This window comes from Talpa occidentalis, unplaced genomic scaffold, assembly GCF_014898055.3.
Source record: "Talpa occidentalis isolate TD23 unplaced genomic scaffold, MPIMG_talOcc4v2.1 talOcc4.9, whole genome shotgun sequence".
NCBI classification, from domain to species: domain Eukaryota; kingdom Metazoa; phylum Chordata; class Mammalia; order Eulipotyphla; family Talpidae; genus Talpa; species Talpa occidentalis.
In genome coordinates this window covers 10,562,147-10,587,384 of record NW_023605305.1, presented here as the reverse complement: position 1 = coordinate 10,587,384, position 25,238 = coordinate 10,562,147, and the positions used below count along the sequence as shown (strand labels likewise).

Here is a 25,238-nt window from a genome sequence, read left to right as displayed (position 1 = left end):
CATGCCTGTCAGTACATAGAGGAGCAGGGAGAGCTCCCCATTGCAGAGATGGAGAAACTGTGGCCCAGGAGATTGTGGGGTCTTCCCAAAGCAGCTCCTGCTGGAGGCCCTGAAACTACATGGGTAAACTCCATGAGGGCAGGGATCTGTCCCTTTTGTTCATTGCTGTATCCTCAGCACATACTAGCCTGTTGATAAAACATATCAACAAGACTATCAATCCAATAAACAAGACTATCAATCCAATAAACAAGACTATCAATCCAACCACCAGCATTTATGGGCCAAATAGTCATTCTCAATAATTTTAATAAAATTATCAATTTCGGGGCCTCCCTGGTGGCACAAGGGGTTAAGATGCAACCTATGAAGCTTCTGTAGCCACTGCAGCACGAGTTCGATCCCCCAGCAGGCCAGGGAGCTACCCACATGGCACAGCAGACCTTGTCTGACTCGCCCACTGCTCCCCTCAGTAGTGTATTTCAGTCAATCCACCTGTTCTGCTCCCCACTCTGTCTCTGGTGAATCCTCTCATTCCCCACACCTCTGGCCTGTACCCCAGCTTTTGTATGCATAAATAAATAAATCTTTAAAAAAAATTTCAAAGTTCACTATCTGCCAGGCACTGTTACAAGTTGCCCATGTACACAGCTTCGTGTAAACCTCACCACGAGCCTGGGAGCAGGGTAGGTAAGATCATTATTCCCCATTTTTCAGATGGGGAAACTCAGGGAGCACTTAAGTGGCTCTCTCAAGTTCACACAGGTAGGAGAGACCCAGCTAGGATGTGAATCTAGGCAGACTGAATTTTCCCAGAGGCTTGGAGCAGGGGGAGAAAATTAACTGAGAATTGTTGGCAAACCAGGTGGGGAAGCCGATGCTAATGACCCGCCCACCCCGAGATGACCTGCACTTGGCAGTGCTACCTTGCACGGATTTTAAGTCCCTCCTCCCTTGCGGTGCTGAGGGGAAATGCCGGGGGCGGGGGGCTGCAGGGTGCTTTATTCAGGGCTGTCTTGGTGGTTCCGTTCGAGCTTGGCGAGGGGAAGGGTCGGAAGTCACCGCTCACACCTCCGACCCATCGCCCAGCGGGCACTAGAGACGCTTCTTCGGGCTCTCCAGCGTGGCCCCTCCCACTCGATGCGCCCACGCCCAATCGACCAATCAGCTGCGCTGCTCCCGTGAGGCCCCGCCTCCCGTGGCCCCGCCCCATCCTTGCTGCCCCGCCCAAGCCTGGCTGCCAGCGGTGGACAGCTAGTGCCCGGCCTGTGCCCCCTTCCTCTCGGCCTCGCTGAAACCCAGCTCTGCGCAGGCAGCTCCTGGGCCATTAGTGCAGAAAGGACGAAGTCTGAACTCGGCCTGGCATTTCAGGCCGGCCTCCAGCCGCCTTCCTGCCTTCAGCCTCTTACTGTGGCTATGTATTTACACCCCGCCTAGTTCCAGAGGATGCAGGCGGCTCCTGACCGAGACTCGCTCTGCCAAGACTGTGCTGGGGCCTGAGGCCCGACACTAAGGACCCGGCAGGAGTCCTTCACTTGAACCTGATCCCTGAGTTCCCTGGACCCTGGCAACACTTTCTCTGTGCCCTGGAGTCAGCCCTCACCTGCAGACGTGCAGTGACTATGGTCCATAGGGTTGTCCTTACCAGACACGGGGTACCCGAGTCTGCATGCAGGACATAAACTTTTCCCTAAGCCAATTCCACCTTGAGGGGTGCAGGCCACCCTGGGTGGTCGCGCAGGCTGTGTCCTGCGACTTGAACAAGGGCATTCTGGACCGGAAAGCCCCCACCTGCATGACAGCACAGAGCAGACATGAAAGGAAAGATCATGTGAGTGCCACACAGCCAGCATTGCCAGAAGGGTGCTGGATTAGAATCAGGGCACTGCTGCTTCCCAGGCTGAGCAAATCACTTCCAGGTGTAATGGTCCAAGGTCTTCTCCATGCAAACTAAGAATTTTCCATGAATTCGAAGTAACAGATGCAGACCACCTGGCGTGTGGCGGTTACAGCAGTGTGTGCAAGGGGGAAGGGGCCACAGCCCTCTCCCATGACACCACCAGGCCTACCATGCCCCAGTATAGAATCTGGGGTGACCCAGCTCAATTGCACGGGGTGTCATTGTGAGGGGACAAGGCTCCAGGGCTGTCAAGCACCCAGTTAGGCAAATGGCAGTGAGAGCAAATGGCCACCACTGAGGCCAGGCTACTTGGGTACGAGGCGGGTGATGACAATTCCCAACTCTGTGGTCCTGGGCACCTTCAAAATGAGGGCAACTGCTGCCTCACAGGTTGGGGGTGAGAGCAAGGCAGGTTAATCACGTCAAGTCCTTAAGACAGCACCCCACTAGCATATTAACTGGTGACCACTGGTGGTGTCCTTTTCCTCTCCTCCTGGGCCAGGCCAGGCTGGGGTCCAGGCAAGGCCTGATGCTGAGTCCCTGTGATGGGGAAGAGTTGGCATGAGGCAAGGATAAGGGGTGCTGGGGTCAAAACCAGAAAACCTCAGCCAGACCTGGAGGCCCACCCAAATGGCAAGCAGCGGGCACCAGAGGAAGAGGTGAGGGCTAGGGATGCACAAGGAGAGGAGCGGGTGCTGATGCAGGGAGGGGCTGTGGGGCTACGTAGCCCAACCCTCCCTCCCAGGCCTACATGGGGCAGGGGAATCCACAGCCAGGTCAGCAGAGCCAGTCGGGGAGAAAGAGGACCAGGCATTGAATGAGTTTATTCATGAGAAAACTCAGGGTCCGTCAGGGAGACAATCTATTGGTTACAAGCTCCAGAAGCTCTTGTCAGAAGTCGACACCAGAGAACCCCAGGCAGGGGGCTGGCAGGGCTGGCAGGTAGTTCTGGGTGCTGAGGGGTGGCCTTCACTGCCCTCCTCTCCAGGGCCCCCACATTCCCCAAGTATTAAAGTGCAGCTGGAAGTGGGGAGGCGGGTGAGATTGGACAGCCAGAGGGCCGCCACGCAACGCAGTGAACACCGCTGCCCCCACAAGCCTGCACCCTCCCTCCTCTTAGATTCTGGGGGCACAGCCAGAATCCATCCAATCCAGGTCTCACCTTGAAACCTCTGGGGAAGGGCACCCCCTCCCAGCTATCAGGTATTCAGAAAGAGCAGCCCCAGAGGGTGAGACTGATTGGCTCTCTCAGCTCCTGAGGAGCCTAGAATTTGGGGGCGTGGGGTATAGGGATTTCAGAGAGGGAGGCAGCACTACTCTTCCGCAGTGACGGTGTGGTAGGGGGTCACCCCTGCCCACTGGTCAGGAGGGCTTCTCCCTCCCCGCCCCATCACCCCAAAGCCACAGAAACCAGAGAGGCCCAGAGCTTGGCTCCCAGCTCCAGGGCCATGAGTCAGCAGGGTCCTGCCCAGGCCTGACTCCCAGCCACGCCATCAAGGGAGGGCCACTTGGTGCCACCGGAGAGAGGCTGCCCTGGGCATGGGGAGTGGGTGGGAGGCCTTTGGGGTAGCCTATGGGGGTAGGGCTCTCTGCTTCTGCCAATGGTCTTCCTGCTGCTGGGGAGGTGCCCACCTCAGCTCAGGTCCCGGCACCACCGTCTGCACCCCCGGGGGGGCCCTGACCCACCAGGGGCTGTTGGGCCTCAGCCTGGCTCCGCCATCTTGAACGGCCTCACCCTGCCTCAGCAGCTCAGCCAACTTCCTCCCGCTGCCCAGCGCACATCATTAAGAGGCGGAAAGGAGAGAACCCCTCCGCTAAAGAGCCCTGAAGACCTCTGCTTCCTCCCTCCCCCCACTCTTGAATATATTAAATTGTGTCACTGGGTTCCCACCCCCCTTCAGATCTCCACGGCAACCAGGAAGCACTCCATGTCCAAGTCTCAATCCAAGTCCATCCAGTGCCAAGGGAGGGCTCCTGCCTCTCCCCCAACTCCTCCCCGGAGGGCGAGACCCAACGTGCCACAGGGGACGAGAGGGGAGGAAGCCTTGGGGGCCTCAGTCCTCAGCCCCCTCTTCCTCAGGGTGAGGGGCCCCCGGGGGGTCCTCAGGCTCAGGGGCCTGCCCAGCTGGGTGAGGGTGGGGATGGGGTGGGGTGGGAGCCAGGCTGGGCGGCAGGCCCGTCCTCGCCCTGCACGTAGACGCTCAGCCCCTCTGGACTCGGCTCTTTGCCACATGCCTGGCAGCTGCAGTGCACAATCTTCTCCACCAGCTTGTCCACCCTGGGTACCTCCTCGTGGCCAGGGCACTCCAAGGTCACCTGGAGAGGCAGGAGAGAAGGGCAGAGATGTTCCCAAAGGCCTGGGGCAGGCAGGTAGGCCCTAAGAGGAACACTTCCCCATGGGACCAGAAATCCCTGACACCCCAGATGCTGGAGCCCAGCAGGCCGAGAAGAAGAGGGGGCTGAGCCCCTGACCCAGCTCCTCACATCCAGTCTTGCCACATTCTGATCCATTCCTCCACAGAAGTCAGACAGCAAAATAATCCAGTATGGCCTCTTCCTACCTAAAATGCCCTCCATGCTCCACCCCACTCTGCACTTGGAGAAAAATGCCGACTCTTTATAAAGGCCACCCAGAACCCTCAGGCTGCCCCGGCTGACCTCTCCACTCCTGACCCTGTGCCACTCCCACCAGTTCAGTGCTCACTCATCCACCTGAGACTTTGCACATGCTGTTCCCTCTGCCTGGAAGGGTCTTGTCAAACCCATCCCCCTAACCTGCCCCAAACTCTGGCCAGTTAACTTCCACTCAACCTATGGGCCTGGACTCAGACATCACTTCCTTAAAGCAGACCCTCTCAGCTGAGGTTCCAGGCATGAGCCCCTTGAGCATCATGTTCTTCCCCTATTGCCATGCATCTAATAGTCCTTTCTTTTTCTTTCTCTGCCTCCACAGATCACCTGCTCAGTGCCAGCTCTGGGGACACATGACAGGCGTAGTCACTCAAGAAACTCGATCTACTAGAGGAAAGACGTCACAATAACCCAAATGCAGATGGGAAACTGATGTAACAGATCGTGAAAGCAGATGCACAGGGGGTGGGAACAGAGCCCTAAGAAAATGAGGCAGAAAAGAGCAAAAGAATGAACAGAAGCTGGGCCTCCCTGGGGGCGCAGGGGTTAAAATCAGCGCTATCAAGCTATCGCCAGCCACTGCAGCCTGAGTTCGATCCCGGCCAGGGAGCTACCCACATGGCGCAGCAGACCTCTCCTGTCTCGCCCCCTTCTCCCCTCAGCAGTGTACTTCAGTCAATCTGCCTGTTCTGCTCCCCACTCTGTCTCTGGTGAATCCTCTCATCCCCCACACCTCTGCCTTACACCCCAGTTCTATGCATAAATAAATAAAAATAAGTCTTTAAAAAAATGAATGAACAGAAGTTAACTAAGAGAGGAGGAGGAGAAAGACACTCCCAACTGGGAGAAGAGTATGTGCAAAGATCCTGTGGCAGTAAGCAGAGATGAGTGTGCGGGACTGAAAGGAGATGATCAAGTATCAAGTGTCGAGCTATAAAGAAGGTGAGGGAGGCAAGAGGATGCTAGAAAGCCCGTTGAGTCAGATCCCTCCAAAGACTTCGGTCCCATCAACAGCAATTGGAAAAGCCAAGGAAAGAATTTCAGCACATGACTGACGTCAGCAAGAGCTTCAGAAAGATCTCCTGTCCTGTGTATGTTGGTGGCACCTCTTAAGCTATACAGGAAGCAAGAGCCACATGCGTGTCTCCAGCATCAGCCTCGGTCCCTCCATGCAGAGGGGCCTTTTTGGAACCCACGCAACACCGCGGGGGCCGGGCAGGGGCGGGGCAGTACTCACAATCTCCCACATGGACTGGGCCGGCATGCAGGAGTCGCAGTGCACCAGCGACTCTGTGGACTGCGGGAAGGTGTTGGGGACGCTGTAGCTGAAGCACTGTCCTAGGCACGCCCTGCGGGGGGAGAGGTCACCACACCGTATCACTGCGGGAGGCGCAGGTGGGCAGCCCTGTCCTCTTCCTCCCTCCTGGCCCTGTCCTCCCCACACCCAGCCACTAGATCCCACCTGTTCTGGATGGACTTGGCCTCACAGCCACTGTGGCCCACGATCTGGGTGATGTTCTTGGCCTCGCACCAGGCACTCTTGTCCGGGAACAGTGCCAGCTTGTTGATGGGCGGTGGGGCGGCCAGCAGCATGGCGGGGAGGACAGCCCCCACCAGGACTCGAAGCATCGTGCCCGTGGCCTTTGGAGCCCTAGAACTGAGCAGGGACAGCAGGTGAGGCCCAGCAGGGCCCGGGAGGCTGCACAGCAGCGGCTGGTAGCGTTGGCAGCAGTGCTGACACCCAACCACGGCCCTTTACAGGCCCAGCTCTAGCACTTATGAGCCAAGCACAGACCTGGACAGCTTCGTGCTCCTCTATGAACCTCAAAAAGGGGGCTGCTGAGTATGTGCACCACTGGGTATCACGAAGAGGATAGCAATAGTACAGACACCAGAGTTAATTATTTTTAAACTTACTATTAGCTTTGAGCAAGTCATTTTTATCACTGTGACTCAGTTTCTCCACTAAACTGCGGGGATGATGCTACCATGCACAGAAAGGATTGCCGTCGTCGCTACACAAAGCTCAGCTCCCAAACACCAGCTGACCGTTGCTAGCTCCCGCCTCGCTCTGAGGTTGCAGGACCTCCAGGGAAACACAAAAAACTGCCCCCACAATGCCCGTCCTCGAGGGGCTGGTCATCCAGCATGTCCGCAGGACATGATGCCAGGGGGTCACCTGCATCTTCATATCACTGTCAATTCTTGTGCCTCCTTGCCCGGCTGGACCTCAGGAAAAAACACCACCCCCAAACCAGACAGTCTTTCTAGAATACCCCTCCAGAGCCCGAGTCCAGAGTCCACACGCACATCAGCCTCCCCAGCTCCATCCTAACCCCAGGGCCAGGCGGGAGACATCCAAGCCAAAGCTGGTCCCTCCGCAAACTCCCCTGCTTTGGAATGATGCAGCCAAGTGTGGTGATACCAGCACTTGCCAGAAGGTGGCACTGCAGGGCAGAGTGTCTGGACCATCCTCCAGAGGGTATTCTCCCAAGGTCCCCCAGCTCAGCCTTCAGGAGGTGTGGCCCACTCCCCACCTCCACATGAGTGGAGGAGGCTTCCAGGCTCCAAAGAGGTCTGGAAAGGAGGGGTAAAGCCTGCAAGAGAAGGCGCCTCTGGGGACAGGGAACTGCACTGACACCAGCTGTGGACACTGTCCTCTGGGGTCCCCACCTGTAAAATGACTGTGGTGACCAGTGGTTTGCAGGCCTGGTAGAACCTCAGAGTTCCCAGGGAACTGGCGCAGGACACGGTCTAGGGAGGGGCAGGCGTCTGCTTTCCGACTAAGCTTCCCGTGCCTTGGCTGACGAGCCTGGGACACTGTGTCCTGGGAGATCCCCGGGCGGGGCCGGGGGCTGAATGGGGAGGAGACAGGTACTGTCCTGCTGGCCCCAGTCCCCCAGCTCTACAGCCAGGCTGGCTCGGGAAACAACCTGCCACCTTCTGCTGCAAGTGATGGGAAGCTGGAGAAAGGCCCAGGGAGGGAAGGGGGTGTTGGCGCCGAGGTCCTAGGTGGGCTGGCTGGGCAGCACCTGCTGGGAAAGCTGTGACGAAATCCCTCCCAGCAAGTCCTTCAGCTCCTGCCCCGTCTCCCAGCAGAAGGTCTCAGGAAGCAGAGCCGGGTCCCACCTCACTGCTCCAGGCCCAGCATGGATGGGTGACGTGGGGAAAGCAGCGGGAGGTGAACCCAGACCTTCTGCCCCCTCCCCAAAGAGGCTGTGTCAGGACCCCACTTCAGGCCTTGCTTGCAAGATGGACAGCAACGCCCGTGTGCTCGGTACAACCACATGTAACACAACAGCACGGACATGTTCCTAACTGGCACCCGAGCTCTCCTCAAGCTGGGCACCTAAGAGGGCGCTCTCCCCTCGGGAACCTCCTCTGGCCCTGGGGATCAGTCTGACCACCGGGTCCGGCAGCAGGGTCTGAAGCAGCTCTCTGAGATCAAGAGCTCCCCGGCCCTGCCCAGGCTGGACCAACCCCTGAGTAACCTCAGAGGGGTCGGAGGACTTTTGTCCCGGAACTGACCCCATCATGACTCTTCTGGAAGATGAGGGGGCGGGCGGGCCCCAGCTCTGTTAGGGTTTGGAAGCGAGGCTGGGATTTTGCTGAACACACTCTGCTCCACTTCGGAGCTGGACTTAGGTTACAAAAGCATTGGGGCCATGGGTGAGGACCAGGCCGAGGCTGACCAGAGCTGAGATGGAGGTTTACGGGGAGATGGGACAGCAGTGAGTTTCTCGGGGAGTAGCTGGCCAGGAGGACGGGGAGCAGTTCTAAGGGCAGGTTGTGGCAGAGCAATGAGAGCCCTTTTCTTCCTCCCGTGGAGCGCGCCCCGGACGGCCAGCTCTGCCCAGAGCAGGGGCCTGAAACAGCCGAGACCCTCCTGCCCCCCACCAGGGCCTCGGGGCGGGGGCTGGGGTTACTCTCCTTCCGCAGGTGAGAAGCGTGGCCCCTGGGGTCACCTCAGCCCTCCCACCCAGGAGCCGCGCGACTTTCAGGCATAAACTGTGCCTCTTCCCTCAACCTTAAAATGGGGAGCCCAGTACTTCCCCTGGAGAAAGACTGGGAGAGTGAAGTGAAAGCCCCCAGCACCCAGCAGGCACCCAACTCGGACCAGTTCTCTTCCCCCCACCCCACCCCCCAGCCCAGAGGGATGGCGGGAAAGGCCGCCGCATCAGAGCCAACTGGGAGCTGAGCAGGGGCAGGGCAGAGGGGGCGGGGCTCGCCTGACCCACACACCTTGATGGGGACACACCCACCCACCCACCGGGCCCTGGTGACCCCTGCGCGGACGGGGGGGGGGGGGGGGGGGGGGGGGGGGCCGCGGGGGGGGGCCGGGACTCTTCACTAACTAATTTTCATTTTTGCTGGTTTTTGCCCTTTCGTTGTTTTTTGTTTGTTTTTGTTTTTAGTTTTTTTCTGTTTTTTCGTTGTTTTTTCAAGCAGCAGCAACTCAGCTAATTATTTTTTCAAAATAGCAGTCAGACCTTCCTTCCTGAGACGCGAGCGCCTCACCCAGATTCTCGTTCCTTCCTGCCGCAGAGGCCTCACGGAAGCCGTGGGGCGCCCGAGCCCTCAGGCCCGCCGACCCCTGCTCTGCCAAGTTGTCCCCAAACTAATGCTCTTCCTTGGCCGTGCGGTTCCCTGCAGCTCAGCCCGGGCCAGTGTTCACTGTGCGCCTGCAGGGGAGGCAGGGGAGCGTGAAGGCAAGAGCTGGGGCCCCAGGCCCGACAGCCACCTCGCCCACCCCTGCCTCGCTGCAGCCAGGGGGTGCCCACTGTGGTGCCCACTGTGGACAAGGCAAGGGTCTCAGCACTTCTACATGTGTTCATTTATTCAGTCTTTCTAACAACCCCGGGGGCTAGGTAGGTACTATTATGTCCCCCCCACTTTATAGATGAAGAAACTGAGGCACAGAGGTGGAGATCTCCCCCGTGGTGAACGGAACCTGACCCTGGACAGCAGAGTGGCCACCCGCTGCCCCTGCAGATGGCAGGGTTCCCAGAGGAGGGAGAAAGACCCAGAAGAGGCGGCCGGGGACGGGGTCCGTCTGGAGTTGGCAAGAACCCAGAGGCTCGCCGCCTCTGCTCAGGGAGCTGCGAATCATCCCTGGGAACTCTTGGAGGTCCAGCCCCACCGGGGGGAAGCTCTGGAGCCTGTCAGACAGAGGCCCCATCCCACTCCTGAGGCCCAGAAGCCAAGCAGGCGGCCATGACGGACCCTTCCCATAGGAACCCGGGGAAGGGTAGGGCCCTGCCTTTCTCAGACTTGAGTCCCGCTTCAAGGAGGGTGTCCTCAGCTCAGGGTGGGTGTCGCCAGACCCCCAAGCCCCAGCCCTGGCCCCAAGCCTCCTCAGAGGCCTCGTGCCAGCACCTGACCACATTCTGACAACACAGAAGGGCAGCGGGGGGGAGGTCGCCAGCTGCTGTCCCAGCGCTGGAGAAACCGAGGTGGAGTCCAGGGAGAGACGCCAGCACCCCCTGCTCTCGGGAGCAAACAGACTGCTGTGGGGGCTTCCCAGGAGCCTGGTTCAGAAGGAGCACCAGGAAGGGCAGGGGTGAGGCAGCAAAAACACGGGCTCTGGGGTCAGGCTTGTGGGGTTTGCTCTGTTTCCGCACCTGCCTGAAGCCAGCCCCGTTCCTGAGAGGAGGCCGAAAGCTGAGATGCCCCGGCCCCTGTCCTGGATTTCCTGACCCCGTGCGCGGTCTGGGGTGCAGCCCTGGCATCTGCACGTGCTCCCATACAATTCTAAACCCCAGCCAGGTCAGGAACTATGCCCCCCCGCCCAACCCGGGGGGGGCGCGTCTCTTATAATATCACTGCTGACAGGCCTCACCCCCACCCCCACCCCACGCCCGCTTGGATTCTGGTGGAGGGGGGGAGTCAAGACTCACCTTCACCTGGAGGGACCTGTGACCTCCCGCCCATCCCCACCCCCAGCTACCGAAACCCTCTGCAGGCACAAGAGCCAGCTCTGTATGGCAGAGAGCAGTCAGGCCTCAGTCCCTTCTGGGTAAATCTGAATATTCAGTCGGCGAAGGTCAGGAGCCCCGTCTCTCTAGTCTCTGTCTCTGTCACACACACACTCACACACACACACCAGCTGTGTGGGAGCTGCCACAGGACAGGGCTGGCAGCCCTGGGTAGACAGGCAGCCGCTCCCCAACCCCAACTTCCCGCCGGCACCTTTCCCACTCACAGCCCCGACATTGCCACCTGTGGGCTCCGCATGCGGGGAACAGAGCCATTCACACAGAAAGCACATGGGGTGTGGGGGCGTCTCTCCAAAGTATCAGGCTGGATGCTCCCTGGCCCCACTTGAGCCTTTCCGTGCCTCTGTTTCCTCATCTGCAAAGCGGGGCGGGTGGCAACAGCACCTCGCAGGGCCCCTGCGGGAATGAGCACGTGGCCAGCTCTGCAGTGGGCGCCTGTCCCGGGCAGGTCCCGGGTGGATGTCACTGGCGCCGGCTGGCGTGGAGTCACCCGGGCTGCTCACCCTCCCTGAACTCTGCCCACGCCCAGCTCCTCCCCCCACCCCCCCACAGCGCGCTGGGTGGGTCCTGAGAACGTGGCAGCCCGGGTTTGCATCTGACCCCATGAAACTGGATTGCGAGGCAACCTCGAGGGAAACCCAAACAACTGAGGTGGTGGCTGGGGAGGGGCTTTGAAACTGCGTGCCGCCCAGCACTGCACGCTGGCTGGCAAGGTGGCAGCTATGTTTCCACCCCAACTCCAACTGGACCAGTGCCGGTGGAAGGGACAGAGTCCTGGAGAGATCGCCAACCCCCCCCCCCCCCCCAGGAATCAACTTCCAGAAACCAGGCCGGCCTGGTACACAGGGTGGGGGATCGTGGCCGCAGCCTGGGCTTGGGGATCAGCAAGGGTGGGGCATCACTGCAGACCTTGGAACGCGCAGGCTTCCTTGGTGGTGCAGCTGACAAGGTGGCTGCGGGAGGGGGCAGGGCAGTGTAGAGCCCAGGCCCGGCACTCCATGGGGTGGGCTTCCTCAGCTCACTCTGGGGCCACAGGGCGAGTTCCGGCCCAAGCTCATCCACTGACTCACCGTGTGGCTGGAGGCAGGAGACGCTGATGGTCACAGATGGAGCCGCTGACCGCTTGCCTCACCTTCCTAAGCCTCGGGTTAAATGAGTGTGGCCTGGGTACGCCCATTTTCACAGAGCCCTTCAAGGGGGGTCTGGCTCCAGCCAGGATCTTGAGGCCTCTGTGATTCCAAGACCCCAGGCTCATCACCAGGCAGCTTCCTTTAAAGGCCAGTTCTCCACAAAATACTCAAACAGGCTTTTTTTCAAGGTGTCCAGAGCTGGCCTTTTCTAACACCCGGCACCAGGGCATGTGGGCTTCAAGAGAATCTGGTGCCATACCCGTCAAGGAGGAAGCCTACCCAGGCTTAGGGTCATCTGAGAAACCCCTTTCTATCACAGAGAGCTGGCAGGGCATCTGGTTTGGCGATGAGTCACCCTGTCCCTGTCATGTGAGGCCCCCTCCCTTCCTCCTCCCTCCAGGCCCCTGTCCCATTCCTTAGCTCAGCTACAAACCCTCGCTGCAGAGCTGACAGCCTGTAGATTCTCCATGCGTATGTAATTAAATTTGGTCTTTTTCTCCTACTAATCTGTCTGAAGTTAATTTGCTTGCTCAACCAGCCCTAGAGAACCCACGGAGCGGAGGAATTTTCTCCCGTGCCCCTACACCTTCTCTCTGTCAGCACCAGCAGAGCATGAGCCTGCTGTCCAGGCCAACAGGGTCCAGTCTGTGCCGAAAGGCCTGCCTGCCCTGCCCTGCCCTCCTGGCTACAGCCTCTAACCCAGGCCCCGGCCCTCCCGCCCACAGACCCTCCTACCCACAGACCCAAAACTCTCCCAAACAACTCCATGCTGATGTGCGCCGCACGCCAGGCCTACAACATCTGCTCAGCAGAAGTGCCACTGCAGCCCTCACCAGAGTCCCTGCCCACTAGGGCAGCCTCTGGCCCTGGGCATTGGGGGTGGGGAGGAGCTAAACTCCTTCTGAAATTTCACTTTTTAAGAATGAGGGCATCGCTGGGAATCAGGCACACCGTCTATATCCTCCCCGCCCTGCCGCCATCCCTCCAAGTCTCATCCCTCCAACATGCAGGGCCCGGAGAAAGCGGTCCAGCTAGCAAGGCTGGGGGGAGAGGGGTGGGGGTCACCAAGGAGACACTCCAGCCTCGCCTTTTCTTTGGCCCTACGGAAAGGCAAACCACACCCAAGCAGCCCCAGCATCTGGGGGAGTTTCAGGCAGCGGGTGGTTTCGGAGTAACAAAGGGCCAGGGGCTCCTGGCTGACAAATTGCTTCCCCACCCCTAGCCCCGCCAGCGCCCAGCCTCTGGCCTCCGGCCCTGACCTCTTGTTTTCCTGAGGCTTCCCTGGTTACAGGCTGGTGTCCTCCAGCTGGGTGAGGGCCTCAGGAAGCCTGAAAATGTGCCCTTCTCCTCTGGTGCCCGCCAAGCCTCCGGCCACGCCAAGGCAGGCAGCTGCCCCTTCACTGCGGCTTGTAAAAGATCAGGATCGCCCCGCCCAGGGAGCGGGCGGGCAGGTGGCCGGCAGCGGGGCCTGCAGCCCAGGCCGCCTCGTGGGGGTGGAATTCTTAAGAAAACTGAGGCCCCGGAAAGGCTGGCTCCCCGGGCCCCCGACTCAGTTCCAGGGGGATGACCCAGGCCAGGCCCCGGGGGCAGGCAGAGGGGGGGCTGCGGCCGCCTCGGGGGTCTAGGAAAGCGTTCATGACCCCACCGGGGCCGAGCCTCCGACACCAGGGGACTGTCTGAATTTGAGGGGGGTCGGGGGACGCACAGACCCCGAGACTCCCGCAGAGGGGCAGAGCCGGAGGCAGAGAGGAAACATCGGCAGAGACGAGCCCGGGGAAGCTGAAAACGGAGGCAAACGGGGAGAAACAGAAAGAAAGAGAGAGAACCAGAGAAAGTGGGCGACCGGGACGGACGGACGGGCGGACAGACAGAGAGACAGCCGCGGAGGCAGAAAGACCGAGAGACAAAAAGGCCGGCGGCGGGGCTCGGGAGCGGAGGGCGCGCGGCGCAGCGCGGAGAGGCCCGGGCAGAGCCGGGGGACGCGCCCGCCCGCCCGCGAGCCCCCCGCGCCCCGCGCCGCCCGCCGAGCCCCCCGCGCCCCGCGCCGCCCGCCGAGCCCCCCGCGCCCCGCGCCCTCCCGCCCCCCGCGGCCGCGGAAACTCCGGCCCAGACCCGGCCCCGCGGCGAGCCTGGGCCGGGCCGAGGGCGCGGGGCGCCCCGGCCACCCCGCGCCGCGCCCACGTCCCCGGCTCCGGCGTCCCGGGCTCCCGGGGCTGGGCGGCCGCGCCTCCGCGCCGCGTCCTCGGGCTCCGGACGGGCCGGGGCGCCGCTCGCGGCCGGGGTGCGGCCACAGCCCGCGGTCGCCGGGCGCCGCGTGCCGGCCCGGCCGGGACTTACCGCGCGCGGCGGGGAGAGCGGCGCCCGCCGGGTCCTGCGGGGCGGGCGGCGGGGCGCGCGGGGGTCGGCGCGGCGCCCCCGGAGGTGCGGGCGCGGCCGGCGGGTGGCGGCGCCCCCGAGGCTGGCTGGGCTGCGCGGCGCGCCGTCTGCGGCCCGGCGGGCGCGCGGTGCGGGGGAGCGGCGAGCCGGGCGGCTCCGACGTCAGGGGTGTCTCCCTCCAAACAGGGAGGAGGCGGGGGCAGCGGAGGGAGGGACGCGAGAGCAGGAGCGGGCGGCGCGCGCGGCCGCTCCCTCCGGGCGCGCAGGAGGGGGCGCCCGGCCGCCCGGGGCCCGCGTCGCCTCTCGCCCGCGGCTCGCCCGGCTGCGGCGCGGCCCGACGGCGGGGCTGGCTCGGGGGCCCGGCCGGCGCCCCCGGGGAGGGCAGAGCGCCCCCCGCCGGGTCCCTGCGCTCCGGCTTCTCTCCCCGGCCTTCCGAGACGGGGTCCTCGGGCCGGGCCGGGCCGGGCCGGGCCGGGGGGCTGGGGCGAACATGGACGCGCGCCCTTTCCTGGGAACCTGCTCCGAGGGCGTGGCGCTCGGGGCGCCGCGGCCCGGCCCCGGGGGACTCCACACCCCGCGCTCCGGCGGCTCGCCCGGCCGGGGCGCTCCCGGGCACGCGGCCCGCCCAGGCCCGGCGCGCAGTCCTCGGCCGGCGGCCCTCGCCCGGCTCCCCTCAGCGCAGGCGTTGGGCCTAAGCTCCCAGAAAAGGGTCTGGGAGCCCCAGAAAGGCCGTTCAGAATGAGCGCCAGGAAACGGGCAGACCCTCGTCTGGCTCCCACGCAGAGGACCCGGCCCGGGCCCCCGCCGGGCCTCAGCCGCCCTCGGGGCACGCGGGTGGGTGGGGCCGTGCCTCTGGGTGCCGGTTCCCGCGAGTCCGCTGCAGCGAGGAAACAGCTTTGCCCCTGGAGATAACCCAGGAGACCGTGGCGACACTGGGTTTTGCTTCCTCTCACAGGCGTGCGTGTCCGCGTGTGCCCGGCCTGCCCGGCCTTCCCACACGCTTGCGGCCCTGCCCTGTCGCCAGGCGCTGAGCTCCTGGGTGGCCGCTCCGGGCCTGTTGATCGCTCCATGGACGCGGCCTGTCCAGGCTCTGGAACACAGCAAACGTCTCCTGCCTCCTGGCTCCAGCCTATGCTGTTCCCTCCCCTGCTTTCATCTTCAGGGAAGGCCATTCTTCAGGCACCAGACTGCAGGCCTTCCCCAGACCCGGGGACGGGGAGCACAGGCTTCCCGCTCCGCTGGAGTGACCTGGAGCACAAGCAGCATCCCTCTGTAATGCTTTCCTTCTCGGCGCATCTTTTGGCCACTAGATCAGGGCTTCTTGAGGGCAGGGGTCACCTGCTTCTTGCCCCGTTCCCAGTGCTTACGGTGGGACCAGACAGGGGGTACCATTTATTTGGCTGAAGGAATGCCTCATCCTCTGGCTTAGGTAAGTTTCTACAGGGATACCCATGATATCATCACAGCCCCACATGGGGAGCACCTCCCTGCCCCCCCCCCATTTGGAGCACTTTCCAGCAACATAATAAATGGATGAGATAAACAGATATCGGTCACCCCATTTTTTTATTATATTATTTTATCGAGGTAACGCTAGTTTATAACACTGTACATGACTTGGGGTTTTAGGGTCATACCACTCTGGATGTGTTACCACACCAGGCCCACCACCAAAGCACCCATAATCCTCCAGCATTTTACCCCGACTTTACTGGTTAAAAAAAAACTTAGAGAGAGGTTAAATAATTGGCCTAAAGTCCCATGGTAAGAGGTGACCTCCTCTGTTGGGTGACCATGGACAGAGCCTGGACTCACTGTGCAGTAGCAGTGGGCACTCAGGAAATTGTTGCCATTGAGCTGACCACCCGCATTCTCAGCGTGGACCCTGCAGGGTGGGGGCAGATGTCTGCATGTGGTGAGAACCCCTGCCAGGGCGCAGGTAGCTGGCTGCGTAGCCATCCCAAGCCACACGCTAGTGGCTGACAAAGCCTAGACTTGAACCTGGGCCTGTCGGCTCCTTTGCCAGCACACTGCGCTCCACTCAGTTGCGAAGGGTGCCACACCATGGGGACCCAGGCTGGGGGTAGGGGAACCCAGCGGGAAAGGCAGAACCTGTCGCGTCAGGGCCTTGGAGCTCACGGAGATGCACCTGGTTGGCAGCGGTGCGCCAGCTGCCCCGACAGGCCTGGCTGGCACTGGGCACGGGCCTGAAGCCAAAGCCTGCTGGCTCCGGGCCAGCCTCTTGGGGCCGGGTAATGTGGGGCCCAGAGTCGGGGTAGAGGGTTGAAAACCTCTCTCTCCAGCTCATTAGCAAACATCTGGGCTCAGGAAAATGACCGACCTGGAATGTGACTGAGCTGTGGGGAGCCGCTCCCTCCCTGAGTCCCGGGAATGTGAGCTCCCTCCCGCAGGGCACCGGCGGGCCAGCTGTTTCCTCTAATCCTGTCAGCCTGGCCTCCACAGGGGTCCAAACCTCTGCACTCTCCTGGAGAAAGAGGGAAAATAAGCAAAGGGGCTTCCTTCCCTGCTCAGCCCTTGGGGTCACAGGGCCGGCACTGGGGGCCCGAGGAGAATCACAGTCCTTCCTGCCTCTGGGAGATAAAGACCAAGAGTGTCCACACTTCCCGGTTTAGAGTGGGGAGGAGCCATTGGGACTCATCCCGGGAGGTTCTGGAATTTTCCTGCTTGGGACTCTGCAAAATTATTTCATTTCTGGGCCTTGGTTTCCTTACCTGTAAAATGCAGCTGGGGATACTCTAGACCTGTGGTTGGGTCTCATTCATTTCTTGCACAAATATTTATTGTACCTTTATTATGTGTCAGACAGGCACAGAGGTGTTAGGCACACAACAATGGACTAGGGAGGCAGCGAGCCCAAGTGCGTGCATGAAAGGCTTTCTCCCGACATCCAGGTGCTAAGAAACCAAGCAAGCCCGTGGCAGATGTGATGGCAGAAGCCTCAGAAGACATCGCAAAGAAGTGAGTGATGTTAAGACCAGGATGAGGAGCCAGGACTCAAGGAGATAAATGGAGGCACAGGGCTCAGCGTGGCTTCTGGGAAATAGCACCGCCCCAGAAAGTGAGGGTTAGTCCGAGGAAGTTCCTGTGCAGCAGAGGGAGGCAGGGAGGCAGAGTCCCGGCACCCAAGCCAGGCTCAAACAGAGCTTTCTCACCTTCCTCAAGGAAGCCTCAGTTTCCTTGTCTGCAAAATAGGAATGTAACAGTCCCCCACGCAGGCTCCTGGGAGAATTCACTAGGGTGAGGACATGAGGCAGAGTCTGGCTGGGGCACACTCAGGAAGTACAGCTGTTACTTTCTTATCCCCCTTCTCGCCCCCCAGGAAAAGGAGCACCCCAGGTTCACCCAGCCAGTCAGTAGAAGGGGAGCACAATCAGTCTGACTTTGGGTCCACCCTCAGGCCGTGTCCTTTGGTCTCCTGTCCCTGGCGGGCTCAGAGGGGACAAGAAGGTGGCCAGGCTGTAAGGTCTGTGCTGAGGACATGAAGGGCGTGGGAGGTGTGACCTTGACCCTGACTGCAGAGAGGAATGGACGGGAGGGCCCTTGGCCTAGGACACATTTTAAATGCCCTTTGTAGGTGGGATGGGAGATCTTCAAGAATCAAGAAGAGGGCCTCCCCGGTGGCGCAGTGGTTGAGCGCTGGGTTGCGAAGCTGCCCGCGGCCTCTGCGGCTCTGGTTCGATCCCCGGCTGCTCCCCGGCCACCGGAGGAGGGTCCCACATGGCGCGCAGACCTCTCCTGCCGCCCGCTGCTCCCCTCGGCAGTGTACTTCGGTCCTTCTGCCTGCTCTGCTCCCCGCTCTGGCTCTGGTGAATTCTCTCACCCTCCCGCGCTTCTGACTGTGCCCAGTGCATGTATAAACAAAACAAAACAAACAAACAAACAAATAAATAAAAACATGCCTCTATAAAAAAAAAAAAAAAAAAACATGCCCCTAAAAAAAAAAAAAAAAAAAAGAATCAAGAAGAGGTATCCAGTGCTAAGTACAGGGGAAATGAGGGGAGAGGAGAGGGTCAGAGATGAGACTTAATTGGATATTTTGGAGTGGAAAATTATTTATTTATTTATAAGATTCATTTTTATTTATTTATGCATACAAGAACTGGGGTGTAGGCCAGAGGTGCAGGGAGGGTGGGGGAGAGGATTCACCAGAGTGAGGAGAAGCACAGGCAGATTGATTGAAGTACACTGCTGAGACAGGAGCAGTGGGAGAGACAGGGGAGGTCTGTTGCACCATGTGGGTAGCTCCCTGGCCGGGGATCGAACTCGTGCTGTAGATAGCTTCCCAGTGCTGTGCTTAGCCCCTTGTGCCACCAGGGAGCCTGGCAAGATCAATTCATTTATGACATCATTTCTCCAGCTTCCACTTCTCAGCTCCTAGCGGCCCCCACACACACCCACGAGTGAGTGGGCTAAGAATTTTTCTCCCTCCACAAGAGTTCAGCACATATTCAATACCCCACAGCACAGCTTTTTTTCCTTAAGGAGTTTGTGCTCTAGTTAAATTCATTGAAACATCCCCTTTTTTGAAGCATGGGCACTGAGGAAAAAGCACCAAAGACCATCACCTCAGTGCCAGCCGGACCCCCCCCACACGAGAACGGCCCCCAGCCATGTCCACAAAGGGCGCGGGACCCATCAACCTGCCCTCCTGGCCGCACAGACTGGCCAGAGCGGACGCCTGGCCCAAGCAGGGCAGCAGCTCTCTCTGAAGAATCTGAACTGAGGGGCACAGGGACTGTGCTGGGGCACTGAGTCGCAGGAAGGGCAGAATTCTGGAGAACTCTGGCTGCTGAAGAAGCTGATAAGGGTTGGTTCCTGCGTGCGGCCTCAAAACAAAGCTTTTTTGGGGGGGGTCCATGGGCTTCTTCAGTATCTTACAATCTCAAGGCTGATTTGAAAGTCTGTTACTTTACCTCCCCAAGTCTTAATTAAAACAACCATTTTGTTTTCCCTCCCACTTGCTAGGCGTCCAGCATAGTGTCAGGAAGTGCAGATGCAAGGTAGGAGGCCTGTGCTTCCAGGAAAAGGGCAGACACAAATGGGAAGCAGCGGAGCAAAGGAAAAGCTAATTGCCAAGGAAGCTGCCAGCCAAGAGAGCCAAGGCGTTCAGAGGAGGGAGGACGCCAGGGGCTGACATGTCTCGGGAAGACTTGCAGGAGGGGGTAGGATGTGAAGGAGGACGAGATATGAGCAAGACCTGGGCGAGATGAGAAAGGAGACCTACTAAGACAGGGGAAAATAAGATGGATCTATGCGGCCCGCACACCTCCATGACACCACAGCAGACACCATTCATGGAACTTTCCTTATTGGCCAGAAAGAGCCTCAGAATCCTCCTTTTCACAGTTCCTCTAGGCAGTCACCAAAATCAATTCATTTGGGGGGAAAAAATCAATACATTTGGCTTGTGAGATGAAACTTGGGTGTCTGAATGGATTTGCAACCCCTACAAAATGTGTTTTAGCAATAAATAATTTTTATAAGTTACTACTTAGTTAATATGCTAATAGTGGTTATTTCCTATATACGACTAGTTATATACTAAGTTAATAAACATACTAACTAAATATTAGTTAGCATACTAAGGTAACTAATATACATATTAACTTAGTACATTAGTTAGTATGCTAACTAATATTTAGTAACTCAGCAAGTTTTTTAGGGTATCTACTACGTGCCAGATTTTGCTCAAGTGCCAAGAATACAGCAGCAAAACGAACAAACCAAAAAACCAGTAACCCATAAATCTCTGCCCTCTGAAAACTTACCTTCTAGTGGGAGACAACCCATAACATATATAGGTAAAGATGGAGAATTAGATATTGAGAAATGCCGGGGAAAATCAAGCAGGGAAGAGGGTTAGAAGGTATGGGAGAATGATCAGCAAAGGTTCAGGAAAGAGGAGACATTTGAGGAAAGACTTGAAGACTTTTTTTTCCTTAAGATTTTATTTATTTTATGTAGAGGAACTGGGATGTGGGCCAGTGGAGGGAGGGGGGCATGAGAAGATCCACCAGAGACAGAGTGGGGAACAGAACAGGCAGACTGACTGAAATACACTGCTGAGAGGAGCAGCGGGCAAGTCAGGAGAGGTCTGCTGTGCCATGGGGGTTGCTCCCTGGCCTGCCAGGGATCGAACACGTGCTGCAGTGGCTGGTGATAGTTTGATAGCGCTGTCTTTAACCCCTGCGCCACCAGGGAGGCCCAAGATGATTCTTTTGCTCATAATTTGTCCCATAACTGACTATACTGATAAAATATTATGATGTAGCTGGCTATGTCACTTTTCTCCTCAATAACAGAATGTCAACCTCATATTTGTACTGTGGAGCAGGAAGGGACTGTCACAACTGTCTCACAAGGAGGCCCAGAGAGATCAAGTGACCTTCTCATGATTACAGTGACCCAGGGAAGAAGCTCAGATGAGAACAGAGGATGCTCTATAGTGAGAAGACGGGGAAGCCTTTCTTCCGACTGAAGATTACTGACCCATAGAAATGATCGGTCAGGACCACCCACTTAAAAAGCAAGTTAATTTAAGGGTTTTAAAGCTATAGAAAATTTTAAACTCAACGACTGAAGTATAGTAAGGATAAAACTATACCATAAAGACTAAAATAAAAATGTACTCTGGTTCTGGACTGCATGCAGCCATATAGAAGGAAGACACCATAGGAGGCCAGGAGTGACAGGCACTGGGCGATATGCAGATAGACAGGATAGTTTTTAAGATACACAGGCCAACATGTCACGATGCTTTATTTTCAAAGATTCAGTAAAACTCATCCGTAACAATGACGTCAAGCTCTGATTGACAACTGTTTTGATTAATGAACCTAGGAATTATATTTTTTTAAAAAGCTGGTTTCAAATTGAATCAACAAGTTTTTTTTTGGTTTTTGTTTTTTAAGATTTTATTTATTTTTTTAAAGCAGGGAAGCCATTTTTTTTTTTTTAGATTTTTTTTTTTAATTTTTATTTATTTATACAAGCACTGGGTAACAGTCAGAAGCGCGGGAGGGTGAGAGAATTCACCAGAGCCAGAGCGGGGAGCAGAGCAGGCAGAAGGACCGAAGTACACTGCTGAGGGGAGCAGCGGGCGGCAGGAGAGGTCTGCGCGCCATGTGGGACCCTCCTTCGGTGGCCTGGGAGCGCGGGCAGCTTCGCAATCCAGCGCTCAACCGCTGCGCCACCGGGGAGGCCCAAGTTCTTGTCCATTTAAGTGAAAAGTGTCAGCTGAATGTGGTGACCACCACTCTACCAAAACCTGCTAAACTAAGAGAAAATGACTTGGATTGATTGAGACTAATTCTAATGTGTCAAATCAAGTTTAAACTAGATCAAGCCACTTTTAATGACCACTTGCAACCACAGTAGTTAAGTCTGGGTTCTAGAAATCAGGTAAAAATCCCACCTGCCACCTGTTAGCCCTTGGGTAAGTTAATTTATCCTTTCAGAATGTTTCTTCATCTATAAAATGAGGGTAATAGTACTTCTTTCATAGGATTGTTGTAAAAATTAAGCATCATAATATATGTAAAGCCTAAGAACAGTAACTGGCACAGAACATGTGCCCAATAAACACTATTATTTCATATTCATTTGAAGGGATCAAATGAGGCTGTGCCTGACTCAAACTGGCTAGACCAGGCCTAGAAAGAGTTGACTGACAGTTGATAATGAGCTCCTTTCTCTAGTCCCGGTTTCTTCCCTAGTTAAGACTCGTCTCCTGCCCACTCCTGAATTCCTCCAGGAATTCTTAACATCGCCGTCCCGCACTGACATCTCTGGATCTGAAGCCAACCGCCCTGAATGCAAATGTCGAGTCCTGTTTCCCACCAGCCGGAAGTTCCACAAGGAATTCGTGGTTCTGTTCCATTTCTTCAGTGTCCTCCTCCACCCTTCCCCTCCTGGCCGAGCATGGAGACCCTGCACTCAGCAACTGTGGTATTTAAAAAGGGTGGGGTTTCAGCAGGGTCACCATCTTTACTCGCGTGGGTCTCCAATGAGGAAGAGTGAGGACAGATGACATCCATGCTTATGCATGGAGGTGGACTGTTTTCCAACAACGTTTAGGTTTTTATCATCAGGAAGTCATTGGAGACACCCCTTTGCACCTCAGATCTTGCTATTTTAGACTCTAAAAGCCAACTCCTTGAGCCCAAGGAAGATGCCCTTTCTTTTCTGGAACAGTTTCACCCTCCTACCTTATCCACCATTGTACCTGATCCACCATAAGGCTCAAATGGCAACATCTTTTTTTAATACTTATGTTGAAACAGGTATTTGACTTTTTTTTTTTAAGATTAATTTTATTTATTTATTTATACAAGCACTGGGTACAGTCAGAAGCGCGGGAGGGTGAGAGAATTCACCAGAGCCAGAGCGGGAAGCAGAGCAGGCAGAAGGACCGAAGTACACTGCTGAGGGGAGCAGCGGGCAGCAGGAGAGGTCTGCGCGCCATGCGGGACCCTCCTCCGGTGGCCGGGGAGCAGCCGGGGATCGAACCGGCGCTGCAGAGGCTGCGGGCAGCTTCGCAACCCAGCGCTCAACTGCTGCGCCACCGGGGAGGCCCAGGTATTTGACTTTTAAAGCCGGTAAGGTAGGATGTATGTTTTCCTCCTCGACAGAGGGTGACTCTGATGTTGAAGAGGTTAAGGAACCCCCATGTTCACCTGGCAAGTGGTTGGGGAGTAATTTGCACCCAGCTCCTCCCCCAAATCCTACACTCTTTCCTCTTTGGAGTTCATCCTTCTCTCTTCCTCCTCCTTCCAGGAGTTTGACTGCACCAAGTTACCACGACGATCTCCCATTTATTCCACACAGAGGCTGCTTAGGGGACGCAGGAGCTTCCATCCTGGTCCTGCCCATGTCTGTGTGTACCCCAACTTCATCTCTTGGTGTCCGAAGAGAAATGGTGCTTGCAGTTTACAGAAAAAAAAGTGGTGATAGCTTCCAGATGAGCTTGTTATTCTAAATTTAACATTCCTTTGGGTACTTAGAATTTCCACTTTCTCTCTCCCACCCCTTTGCATTTATGTAATTAGAAAGCATGCAACAGGAAACCGTGTGTGTCTCAGCACCACTCAGGATGAAGGCTGTTCCAGCCCCACTGAGGACATCCTTGTGGAAATACTTTGCCGAGTTTATTTGGACAGGTTCAAAAATAGTCCTTCAACAACACAATCAGATTGAACCACGACAAGTAAAATGTAATTATGGTCTGGTTACATTAAAAAAAAAAATGTAAACAGTGAGGTTTGGGAAAACTACAGGCAAAACATCATAGATAGCTTCTTCATTCCCAGCCTCTCATGGCCTACGAGCAGGATTTCAAGGTTGTGTCCAGACCTTTTGGGAAAGATGAGAGAATGACATCCGCGTAGCAGAGCACAACAGCGTGCGTCCTGAGGCTCGTGTCCCGCACAAAGGCAAACTTCCCCGTTGGCAAATGCAGCCTGATAAAGGCCCAAGTGGGTACATGGAATGCCAAAGTCATTCACCTAAATGAGTTCAAAATACATATTGTTCCGGGCCAAATTATACAGTGTCAAGCTCAGACTGTATGCATTTATGTATTTGGCAGAGCAGGCCACTCTTGGGGCGCCACAGCTTTATCCTAGTGTCCTATGCCCAGTGGGTTCCCATCACTCTTTCCCCAAACCCATGATCTTCCTTGTGTTTGGTTCCAGAAGGGCAGACAAGAAGCAAAGTTTCATGACTCCACGAGGGAATGGGGCCCCAGAGGATTTGAATTTCTAATGAAACTTAAAGTAGAACAGAATGTATGCCTTTGCCAACAAGCTGGAACTCTCTGGAGGCCGATTTGAAATGGGGGCAGGGAGTGGGGACAAGATTGAGCATTGTGCTTCAGGCCAGTCCGTGTGCAGAGCTCAAGGCAGGAATACCAAGTACTTTGGAATTAAAGCAAACAGCCAATGCTTCCTTTGGCTGGCCTTTGCCCAGAACTATTCCCTCACAGAGCTAACCAGCTTCTCAAAACACATTAAACGGTACTTCCAAGGTGCCGGGCAAAGGGATCCATCCATCCAAATAAATGCCTAAAACCTAGTAACAAACGAGACCAAACAGCTTGACTTGACTCCAGCGCCCACCGCTGCTCCCGCGCAGCCCCATCTAGAGAATTAGTGGGCATGCTGGGGTTCTCGTTGTCTTTTTTGGAAGGCGACCTATTATTTTTTTCCCCTGCTGAAATAAGATGGAAAAATTGAAGGGAAATATAAACTTTTAAAGTAAACATGGAGAACACAAGTGTAAGGGATGCAACAGGTTGCAAGGTTTTTCTGCAATTACATCGGTTGTCTTGATGGTGGAGTAAGAGGGGCAGAGAAAGTGGCAGCGTGGCTGTGCGGGCCATGGCTGTGGCCTGCAGTCCTGGGCTCAGGCCATCACTGGCCTTTAGCTGCCCCAAAGAAGCAAAAAAGCTCAGAGCGCAGAGGAGTCTGGACAGCTGGCAGGGCAGAGTCACTACTGCCTGTTTGGTCGAGTTTAGCCCATCTTTCCAGAAAGGGAAGAGGGTCAAAGGATGAGGGAGGGGAAAATGAGGGAGTATTTGCTACCCTCAATCCACTCATGACAACACCTATAAGCACTAAGGTCTAACTGACATTTCAGAGCTGGTTTCAGACACTAGTTCCAGCCCGGTGCCCAGCCGCCTCCCTGCCCACCCTGGCCGTGCCCATTGCCTGTCATTTCTAACACACATGCCACGATTCTAAGCCTCTGCACGAGCTCCCTTCTTCTCACCCATGTCCATCTGGAAAGCCCGGGTCAACCTCACATCTCAGTCCACAATTCCCCTCCTCGGCCAGGCCACCCTGAGGCAACTTAGCTGGTCTCACTGTGTTGTCTCTCTACCCCTTCCTCATTCAAGGCCAAAGGGAGTTGGCATGATCGTCTTTCCATTAGAATCGAAGATCCTTGAAGGCAGAGATCTGGGCTGTGTTTTAATCTCTGCTGCCAAGAGCAGTGCTGAGAGGTCACGGCAGATGTGGAATCAACACTCACAGAACAGAGGAGCAGGATCCAGCTCTGCCCAACTGAATTTATTATTTTTTCTTTATTTATTAAACAAAAACATTCACCGTCATCCATTAGCTCCCCTCTGCCCTCGTCACTATAGAGATAAAAAAGATAGGAGAGACAGGGTCTGTCCATTCTCAG

At 56.9% G+C, this 25,238-nt stretch overlaps 1 protein-coding gene across 1 annotated transcript; it reads right to left on the bottom strand.

The window, feature by feature from the left end:
- Positions 1–1,252: 1,252 nt before the first annotated feature.
- Positions 1,253–12,341, bottom strand: NBL1 (NBL1, DAN family BMP antagonist). Its single transcript, XM_037501241.2, has 4 exons — positions 11,598–12,341; positions 5,994–6,188; positions 5,769–5,880; positions 1,253–4,216 (listed from the first exon to the last, which is right to left on the bottom strand). The coding sequence occupies exons 1-4, from the start codon at positions 11,780–11,782 to the stop codon at positions 4,010–4,012; spliced, it is 699 nt and encodes a 232-aa protein (XP_037357138.1). The 5' UTR covers positions 11,783–12,341; the 3' UTR covers positions 1,253–4,009.
- Between the last annotated feature and the right edge of the window lie 12,897 nt (positions 12,342–25,238).

What these genes read in the sequence shown, in the direction of transcription:
- NBL1 (XM_037501241.2), bottom strand. Translation starts at nt 11,782, where the DNA reads ATGAGCCTGGGGTCTTGGAATCACAGAGGCCTCAAGATCCTGGCTGGA. An exon ending in GCCAAGTCCATCCAGAACAG is followed by an intron (nt 5,881 to 5,993) that starts GTGGGATCTAGT and finishes CTCCCCCCGCAG; the next exon opens with GGCGTGCCTAGGACAGTGCT. An exon ending in CCCAGTCCATGTGGGAGATT is followed by an intron (nt 4,217 to 5,768) that starts GTGAGTACTGCC and finishes CTGCCTCTCCAG; the next exon opens with GTGACCTTGGAGTGCCCTGG.